Genomic DNA, 10,755 nt, shown 5'->3' with positions numbered 1-10,755 from the left:
TTGGTGGGACTGTAAACTAGTTCAACCATTGTGGAAGTCAGTGTGGCAATTCCTCAGGGATCTAGAACTAGAAATACCATTTGATCCAGCCATCCCATTACTGAGTATATACCCAAAGGATTATAACTCATGCTGCTATAAAGACACATGCACACATATGTTTATGGCGGCACTATTCACAATAGCAAAGACTTGGAACCAAGCCAAATGTGCAACAACAATAGACTGGATTAAGAAAATGTGGCACATATACACCATGGAATACTATGCAGCCATAAAAAATGATGAGTTCATGTCCTTTGTAGGGACATGGATGAAGCTGGAAACCATCATTCTCAGCAAACTATCACAAGGACAAAAAACCAAACACTGCATGCCATATGTGAATCCAGTTGTGACATGTACCAAAAAATGTAAAAAAAAAAATTTTTTTTTTTTTTGAGACAGATCTCCTCTCGTGGTCTCAGCTCACTGAAATCTCCACCTACTGGGTTTAAGAAGCCATTCTTGCACCTCAACATTTGGAGTAGCTGGGACTACACATATGCACCACCGTGCCTTCCTTTTTTTTTTTTTTTTGAGACGGAGTCTCGCTCTGTCGCCCAGGCTGGAGTGCAGTGGCGCGATCTGGGCTCACTGCAAGCTCCGCCTCCTGGGTTCACGCCATTCTCCTGCTTCAGCCTCCCAAGTAGTTAGGACTACAGGCGCCCGCCTGCACGCCTGGCTAAGTTTTTGTATTTTTAGTAGAGAGAGGGTTTCACAGTGTTAGCCAGGATGGTCTCAATATCCTGACCTGGTGATCCACCCGCCTCAGCCTCACAAAGTGCTGGGATTACAGGAGTGAGCCACCGTGCCCGGCGTCTTTTTTTTTTTTTTGTAGAGATAATACCTTGCTATGTTGCCTAGGCTGGTTTCAAACTCCTGGGCTCAATTGATCCCCCTGCTTTGGCCTCCTTGTTTTATTATTACTCTGTATTTTTACTTTAGGCATACAGCCAGTCATACTAAATTGGATAAACACTTAAATGTACATATTATAAAATTATAATCAATGACCTCAGTTTCCAAAGAAAGAATTTACTGAAAATGTACAAAATGGCTGGGCGCGGTGGCTCACGCGTGTAATCCCAGCACTTTGGGAGGCCAAGGCGGGCGGATCACAAGGTCAGGAGATCAAGACCATCTTGGCTAACACGGTGAAACCCCATCTCTACTAAAAATACAAAAAATTAGCCGGGCGTGGTGGCGGGCGCCTGTACTCCCAGCTACTTGGGAGGCTGAGGCAGGAGAATGGCATGAACTCAGGAGGCGGAGCTTGCAGTGAGCCAAGCCATTGCACTCCAGCCTGGGCGACAGAGTGAGACGCTGCCTCAAAAAAAAAAAAAAAAAAGAAAATGTACAAAATTACTAAAAGAGGAAGCAGTAGGGAGGAGGAAAATTAATAAAAATTAATGAAAGAGGTAAAACTCATGGAACAATTGAGAAGGTTAAGAAAGATACACAAGAACTGGTACTTTGTAATGGAAAGTAATAAATCTTAATAAAATTCTATAGGATGCATTAGGTAGTTCATACATTCTTTTCTCCACTTGAAGTGTCAACTTTAGATAGATGACCCTTGTATGGGACTCACGGCTGCCATTTTATATTTGAAATTCAAGGGTCCAACCTCAAAGTACCCATGAATGCCCTAACACAATTTATCAATGAAAAACAGCTGCTGCTCCAACAATCTGTGCCTCTAATTGTGTTTGTGCTTTAAACTTTGACACATTCTTGAGAAAAAGCAAGGCAAGTAGCATTATCAGAGAAAAAGCTGATGGGAACTTACCACCTGAAGTGCCGTCCAAATTCATCATGGCCAGAACACCTGGACTTCACCGAGATCAGCAAGCGACTGAGATCAGCAAGTAACTGAGCAGCTGCCAAAGACACAGGGTTTATATAGGGTCAAGATGACCCGCCCCTTTCTTTTCTTTTTTTTTTTTTTTTTTTGAGACGGAGTCTCGCTCTGTCGCCCAGGCTGGAGTGCAGTGGCGCAGTCTCGGCTCACTGCAAGCTCCGCCTCCCAGGTTCACGCCATTCTCCTACCTCAGCCTCTCCGAGTAGCTGGGACTACAGGCGCCCGCCACCACGCCCGGCTAATTTTTTGTATTTTTAGTAGAGACGGGGTTTCACTGTGGTCTCGATTTCCTGACCTGGTGATCCGCCCGCCTCGGCCTCCCAAAGTGCTGGGATTACAAGCGTGAGCCACCGCGCCGGGCCTACCCGCCCCTTTCTTAAATAGCTTTCAATTTAATCCCCTCATTAAATATTTAACACCTGTATAAAGAAACTTGAAGTAATTAGATTAAGTGGAAGTACAGATCGTACTAGGTGATTTTGTCTCTTTAATAATACCTTTCCAAATATGATTCTTGTTTAATTATTTTGATTTGGCTACATTAGTTTCTACATTATAAGAATGTCCTTACCTTACTTTGTATCTTTTGTTTTCCTCGGCTCTTCTGAAATCCACCTCTTTTCATCATTGCGATGGTGCTATCTCTGTGTCAACTTGGCTGCTTTACACTCCCTATTTTTTCAATAAAACATGAATCTAGGCGTTGCTGTGAAGGTATTTTGTAGGTGTGATTAGGTTATATAATCAGTTGGCTTTCAGTAAATGAGAATATTTTGGATAAACTGAGTGGGTTCAATTCAATCAGTGAAAGGGCTTAAGAGCAAAGCTGAGATTTTTCTGGAGGGAAGCAGGAAAACACATCTGGATGGGCGTGGTGTCTCGTGACTGTAATCCCTGCACTTTGGGAGGCTGAGGCAGGAGAATCACTTGAACCTTGGAGTTCAAGACCAGCCTGGGCAACACAGTGAGACCTTATCTTATTTATATGAAAATTAAAAAAATTCCCACCCGTGCTCAGCTGCTGCCTCAGGCGTTTCTGACTGCTTTTCCAAACGGCTTGCCCTACAGACTTTACTCTTGCTTACTCAGCCCCTACAATTATAGAAGTGAGTTCTATATTGCTATGATCTGAATGTTTATGTAGCCTCAAAATTCACAGGTCAATATCCTCCCCGCCAAGGTAATGGTGTTAGGAGGTGGGGCCTTTAGGAAGTGATTGAGCCACGGGAGTGAAGTCCTCTTGAAAGGGATTAGTGCCTTTATCAAAGAGAGCAGAGAGGGGGAGGGAAGGGGGAGACCTCTGTGATCCTTCTGCCATGTGAGGTTAGAGTGAGAAGACAGCTGCCTAGGAGGAAATGGGCCCTCACCAGACACCAAACCTGATTGTACTTCCCGATCTCCAGAACTGTGAGAAATAAGTTTCTGTTGTTTATAAAGTAGCTGGTCTATAATATTTTGTTATAGCAGCCTCAATGGACTAAGGCACATATATGTCCCTCTATATATGTACGAGTATGTGTATGTATGTATGTGTATGTATTTATATACTTATAGTACAAACACAGGCACATACGTTTTATATAGCTCACTAGTTCACCGTGGGATTTGACTTCAGAACACTACTGATTGTTTCTCTGATTGAACCCTGAATGATAAAGACCTTGGTATTGGAGGTGGTTCTGTAAGAACAGAGTCTTACAGAGATATATACGTTTATAAATATACAACTAAAAATACGTATATTTAAAGTTATACACAGCTTCTATTTATATAAGGACTCCAGTTCCAGTGGTAAAGAGGGCACTGGTAGTCCATGGCGCAATGTGGCAAACATTGCCATTGGACAGCCCCAGCTGAGTGCCAAACTTAACCCGCAGCAGCGACCGACACTGAGTGACCCTCTTAGAGTGCTAACATAGGGACAGATGAATTACGCTGGACCACTTCCTTTGTGGAAGGGTCACTGCATTGTTCTTATTGGAATAGATAATCTGGAGACAGATTTACCTTTCTTGCATGTAACACTTCATCAGAATTACTGTTGTGGACTTAGGAATGTCTCATTTATCCTCATAGCCTTGACTTTGATCAAGGAACTCGCTCCACAGCAAATAAAATGTGGTAATGGTTAGGAGAGGTGGCTCACGCCTGTAATCCCAGCACTTTGGGAGGCCAAGGCAGGTGGATCACCTAAGGCCAGGAGTTAGAGACCAGCCTGGCCAACCTGGTGAAACCCGGTCTCTACTAAAAATACAAAAATTAGCCAGCTGTGGTAGCAGGTGCCCGTAATCCTGGCTACTCAGGAGGCTGAGGCAGGAGAATCACTTGAACCTGGGAGGCAGAGGTTGCAGTGAGCCAAGACGGCACCATTGCGCTCCAGCCTGGGTGACAGAGCAAGACTCTGTCTCAAAAAAAAAAAAAAGTGTGGTAAAGACTCATAATCTTTACTCAGCAGTTCAATTATTAAATATCTAAAGCAACAGCTATAATTAGGAGAAAACATTTTCAAGGGCTAAATCACCCAGACAATGAAGCTACCTATTCAACTAATATTATCTGTATATCCCTGCATTTAAATAAGTGACAGCCCATGATCACAATTAATCAAATATTAATAGTATACTTCAATTTATACTGTTTTATATATGCAATGGGAATAAAATAATTGAAATTATAATCAAATTTATCTATTAGTTTTTAACCTTCTCTAGGAAATTTCTTTTTTTCTTCCCCAAATCATGAGAGCCTAAAAAAGAAAAATCATCATTTGTGTTACTTTTTGCACAACAGGGAATCTTTAAAGTACAATCATGGTTTAGAAATGCATTGCTTTATAAGTGAAGTGTAGAACTTGGGGATGCTACATGCCATTCTATTTCTTGACAATGACACATATTATTTTACTGTCAAAAAACGCAAGGATAGATCAGCCTCCTGAGTAGGTGGGACTACAGGCATGTGCCACCATACCCAGCTAATTTTTTTGTGTGTTTGTAGTAGAGACAGGGTTTCTCTATGTTGGCCAGGCTGGTCTTGAACTCCTGGCCTCAAATAATCTGCCCGCCTCAGCCTCCCCAAGTGCCAGGATTACAGATGTGAGCCATCACACCCAGCCATACCTTTATCATTTTTACTCCCAGATTAAGGCATAATTGACAAATAAAATTATATATGTATATGGCATACATGATGTTTTGATATATGTGTGTATTGTGAAATGATTTCAATCAAGCCAGTTAACGTATTGTCATCTCACATACTTGTCATTTTTTTTTTGTGGTGGGAACATTTAAGATCTGGTCTCTTATCAATTTTGTTTTTTTTTTGAGATGGAGTCTTGCTCTGTCACCAGGCTGGAGTGCAGTGGTTTGATCTCATCTCACTGCAACCTCCGCCTCCCGGGTTCAAGTGATTCTCCTGCCTCAGCCTCCTGAGTAGCTGGGACAACAGTTGTGTGCCACTATACCTTGCTAATTTTTGTATTTTTAGTAGAGACGGAGCTTCACCATGTTGGTCAGGATAGTCTCGATCTCCTGACCTCGTGATCCGCCCGCCTCGGCCTCCCAAAGTGCTGGGATTACAGGAGCAATTTTTAAGTAAACAATATATTATCATTAACCATGTGGTACAATAGGTCTCCAGAATTTATTCATCTAACTGAAACTTTATACCTTCTGACTAACATCTCCCCATTCCTCCCACACCCCAGCCCCTGGCAACCACTGTTCTACTCCCTGCTCCTTTATTCTTTTTAGTTTTTTCTTTGGTTTTTTTTTGAGATGAGAGTCTTGCTATATTGCCTGGGCTGGAGTACAGTGGCTATTCACAAGCACAAACATAGTTATCCCCCTGCTTCAGTAGCTGGGACTACAGGTGTGCACCACCACACCTGGCCATCCTTTTAAAATATGGAATTTCGATTGTTGTTTAAAGGGCACAATTGCATTTTATTTTGTTTTATTTTTGAGACAGAGTCTCACTCTGCGCCTAGGCTGGAGTGCAGTGGCGTGATCTCAGCTCACTGCAATCTCTGCTTCCTGGGTTCAAGCGATTCTCCTGCCTCAGCCTCCCGAGTAGCTGGGATTACAGGCATGTACCACCATGCCCTGCTAATTTTTGTAAAGACGGGATTTTGCCTTGTTGGCCAGGCTGGTCTTGAACTCCTGACCTCAGGTGATCGGCCCGCCTTGGCCTCCCAAAGTGTTGGGATTACAGGTGTGAGCCACTGCATCCCACCATAATTTTCTTTTATTATAGGAAGTTTAAAGCCAGTGATCCCTTTCCTTTCTTTCTGTGTCAGGCGAATAAACAAACCCACAGAGAGGCTCATGCTTTACTCCCAGATCCCAGTTCTAAGTATGCAGCAGAACTGCGCCTAGAGTCAGGTCATCCTGCGTTGATATAGTTACGAGATCATATACATATATGATTATTTTTTGTGTGGCTAACACTATCCAGGGGAGGAAAATGATATGCAAATCAGTATCAGTTAAAATTCTGCTATATGGAATTTGTTATAACAATACAATTATTTTTAATTTAAAAAGTGGTCACAGAACCTAACGTCTTAAGACAACTTAAAGTCAGCAAAAGCAGATAAATCAAATCACATATTACTAGCTCGATATTATTTTTCTCAATTAGCTTTCTCAGATTGAAGTAGATCTATATGAATTTGGTTTTGATTTTGCAGATGATGATTGTGATAATAAGATAAAATGTCGTGGTCCTTATAAATTGAATCATGGCTGGGCGTGGTGGCTCAGGCCTGTAATCCCATCACTTTGGAAGGCCGAGGTGGGAGGATCACCTGAGGTCAGGAGTTCAACACCATCCTGGCCAAAGTGATGAAACCCCCTCTCTACTAAAAATACAAAAATTAGCCGGGCATGGTGGCAGGCACCTGTAATCCTTGCTACTTAGGAGGCTGAGGCAGGAGAATCGCTTGAACCCGGGAGGTGGAGGTTGCAGTGAGCCGAGATCACGCCATTGTAATCCAGCCTGGGGCACAAGAGCAAGACTTCATCTCAAAAAATAAAAATAAAAAATAAAAATAAATAAAATAACTGGATCATACAGAGAAGTGTATTGTATCAGCCTAGTCATCTGCACTAGAAAACCACTTCTATCATAATTGCTGAATCAATATATTGTCTTAAATCTATTTGTTCAAAATAAATTTGTCAAAAGTCAAAGTCCCCATTTACAAACTTCACTGACTTACCAAAAATTTATTTTTCTGTTTATCATAAAAATTTTTTATGCCAGGCATGGTGGCTAATGCCTGTAATCCCAGCACTTTGGGAGGCTGAGGCGGGTGGATCCCCTGACATTAGGAGTTCGAGACCACCCTGGCCAACATGGTGAAACCCCGTCTCTAATAAAAACAAAAAATTAGCCTGGCGTAGTGGCGGGTGCCTGTAATCCCAGCTACCTGGGAGGCTGAGGCAGGAGAATCACTTGAACCTGGGAGGCAGAGGTTGCAGTGAGCCGAGAGCATGCCATTGCACTCCAGCCTGGGCGACAGAGCAAGACGCTGTCTCAAAAAAAAAAAAAATTAATGCAATTCGTAGTCAGATGGTTTATTATTATTATTATTTTATTTTTAAAATACCATTAAGGAGACCTAAGAAGATATAGTTGAACATTTCCCATTTTATCTTAAAAGTACCATTAAAGTGCTTACTATTTATTGGCTGTCAGGGCAGTTTTGTCTTCTAATAAATGCAATATTTATGTGACAATGTATACTTTTTAATCAGAAACCTAAATGCAATTGCGATGTAAAGTAGCAAATGAGATAACAATTACAAAAGTAACCCTGCAAACAAAACCAGTATTACAATGGCTTGACAGTTAAAAAACTAGGATCAAGAAAATTACTCAGGAAATACCTGGCTGTAACTTCGAGCAAGAAGTTCCTATTTTAGAGAAATTTCTACGAAAAAAAATGCAGTAAAGAAATAAAACACTTATAGTGACCAGAGACCATCGCTTTGGAGGTAGAATTCAAAGAATACAAAACCAAGGCAACACAGGATTCCAATAAATACAAGATACCATGACAACGTGGAATCTTTGTTCTTAAAGGGCCTCCATGGATAAAAGATTTTTAGATGTAGGAAGATATTTTCATTGAGTTCAACTATTTACTCATGTATATGTTTTACTCTTATAATCAAGTACCCTACTTTCTTAAAAAATACCTTTACCATTTCTCTTTTTCCTGTGTGTTCACCTCTTACTTAAGCTCCTTAGGGATGCAATTACAACCTTTACCTTCTCTCCACCAGGCACTTCCTGCATGGCAAGTTTATCTTACTAAACGTTTGCTTAGAAATTCTAATGACCAAATGTTGAACCAAATCAGGCACCCTCTGGAACTCCTCCCGGATCAGGAGAATGCCTGGAGACAATGGTCAATTTACAACCTAGTTCTGGCCAGATGGTGCCAGGCAGACCATCCCCTGGCTAAGAATAGAAGCAAGTCACATAGACCCTGCACCTCCTCGTGCACCTCCCCTGCATGCCATTCATGACATGTGCCCCTTTAAAGCCTCTGCTTTTTGCCTCAAAAGATGAAGTGGTTTCCTTAAGGGAGGAGCCTGTACTGTTTCCCCTCAGCTAAGCTCTGGAATAGAAGTCACTTTCTTTTACCACCTCATGCTTGTTATCTAAATTTGCAAGGGGCTGAATCTGCATTCAGTTACAAATTTGGTGGCCCATACAGGGACTGTTGTGTGTTCCAGGGGCCTGAGCCCGCTGGTCTGGTTTCTACTGGCGAGGGCATATGGCTGCCTGTGCACACCAGCTGCTTATGGCTAGCTGAACCCCTAGCTGGAACATTAGGAATTTCTCTGAAGCTGCGAAGATGCTTTTGTTTTTGGGAAACTGTCTTTCACTTCTTGGAGTGATGCCTGCGGCTTTCAATGTTTTGTTGGTACAAAGAAAATGAACTCTGAAGAAGGCAACCTTTGGAACTGGGTGAGCAAGTTGGAGTGTACCTGACCACCCCCTGCCTCTTTTGGAGTGTTGCTGCGGCTCTGTTCTATTTAGATTTGGCTGCCAGAAACAACATTTGAGCTTTTTCTACGTTTGTGTTTGTATTTGCAGCACCCCTGAGGCATTGCTTGGTTCGAACTCAGTCATCTGGAAGAGCTATTTGGAAGTGAGGCAGGAGATTTAGGACTAAATCCAGCCTCTTAACTGGGGATCTGTTTGGAAGCACTCCATTTGTTTGTGTGAGTGTATGACCTTTGTGTGTAGGCCCTGATTGCTTCCTTTCCTTTTCACTTTTAACTTCATCTTCCTGATTATCTCAGAGAGCCACCTACAGCCTTAATCTTCTAGGCCAAAAGCACCCTTAGCTCTGTCCGGTTGGAAATAGTTTACCTTGACCAGTGATTTATGGAGGCGGGAGGGATTCATCCCACACCATGCAGGTCTAGGATACTGTGGGTCTTCCTGAGGGGAGGTAAATGGGAGTGGTGAAGGTACCAAACACACACCACGTAGTGGCTTTAAGGCTCACACATCTCCTTTTCTTTCTTTCTCTTCTTTTCCCTTCCTTTAAAGCCTGGCTCCTTTGCTGAGGCCTGCCAGGAACTTCATACTCTCATCCTCTTTGGGATTCCAGCTAGTTACGTATTATGACCCATTTTTAATGCATGTTTTAAACGGGTGGGCAAATTATAGGAAGAAAATTTCAGGGCTCAAATGGTTAGCCCGCAACTAACTGTAGAGTTAAACAGAGTCTTCTAAAGCTCTCTATCTTCCTCTTTTCTTTACTGTGTGCATTGAATCTGCTGTTACTAAGTTGCTGGTGCTGAGATAAGACTCATTATTTGTGCTCTAAATGGAATGTAAACACTAGAAATTTGTTTGAAACGGAAGGAAAAATAAAAGAATAACAGAATTTTTAAAAAAAAAAAACTGCCATAGAGACTGCTTTACTCAAATTTTGTGTTATTTATTTATTTAATTAATTAATTAATTAATTAATTTATTGAGACAGGGTATCACTTCATTGCCCAGGCTAGAGTGCAGTGGCATGGCCATAGCTCATTCCAGCCTCCATTTCCTGGGCTCAAGCAGTCCTTCTGCCTCAATCCTCCAAGTAGGTAGGACTACAGATGTGTGCCACCATGCTCAGCTAGTTTTAAAAAATTGTTCATTGAGATGGGGTTCTTGTCATGTTGCTCAGGCCAGTCTTGAACTCCTATCTCAAGTAATCCTCCTGCCTTGGCCTTACCCAAATTTTGGTTCACAGTTTTCTTTTTTTTTTTTTTTTTCATTACACTTTAAGTTTTAGGGTACATGTGCACAATGTGCAGGTTAGTTACATATATATACATGTGCCATGTTGGTGTGCTGTACCCATTAACTCGTCATTTAATATTAGGTATATCTCCTAATGCTGTCCCTCCTCCTTCCCCCCACCCCACAACAGGCCCCAGTGTGTGATGTTCCCCTTCCTGTGTCCATGTGTTCTCATTGTTCAATTCCCACCTATGAGTGGGAACATGCGGTGTTTGGTTTTTTGTCCTTGCCATAGTTTGCTGAGAATGATGGTTTCCAGCTTCATCCATGTCCCTACAAAGGACATGAACTCATCATTTTTTATGGCTGCATAGTATTCCATGGTGTATATGTGCCACATTTTCTTAATCCAGTCTATCGTTGTTGGACATTTAGGTTGGTACCAAGTCTTTGCTATTGTGAATAGTGCTGCCATAAACATATGTGTGCATATGTCTTTATAGCAGCATGAGTTATAATCCTTTGGGTATATACCCAGTAATGGGATGGCTGGATCAAATGGTATTTCTAGTTCTAGATCCCTGAGGAATCGC

The 10,755-nt window shown here is 42.0% G+C and overlaps 1 protein-coding gene across 1 annotated transcript in view; it reads right to left on the bottom strand.

The window, feature by feature from the left end:
* Window positions 1-1,942, bottom strand: part of CPHXL (cytoplasmic polyadenylated homeobox like) — a 14,874-nt gene extending 12,932 nt beyond the window's left edge. The window contains 1 exon segment of the mRNA XM_032156385.2: window positions 1,832-1,942. Within this exon segment, the coding sequence (XP_032012276.2) occupies window positions 1,832-1,859 (28 nt within the window). The 5' untranslated portion in view covers window positions 1,860-1,942.
* Window positions 1,943-10,755: the final 8,813 nt, after the last annotated feature.

Source organism: Hylobates moloch, unplaced genomic scaffold (assembly GCF_009828535.3).
Source record: "Hylobates moloch isolate HMO894 unplaced genomic scaffold, HMol_V3 SCAFFOLD_6, whole genome shotgun sequence".
Classification (NCBI taxonomy): Eukaryota; Metazoa; Chordata; class Mammalia; order Primates; family Hylobatidae; genus Hylobates; species Hylobates moloch.
Note: the sequence above shows the minus strand (reverse complement) of the source record. Positions and strands in the feature narration are given on the sequence as shown.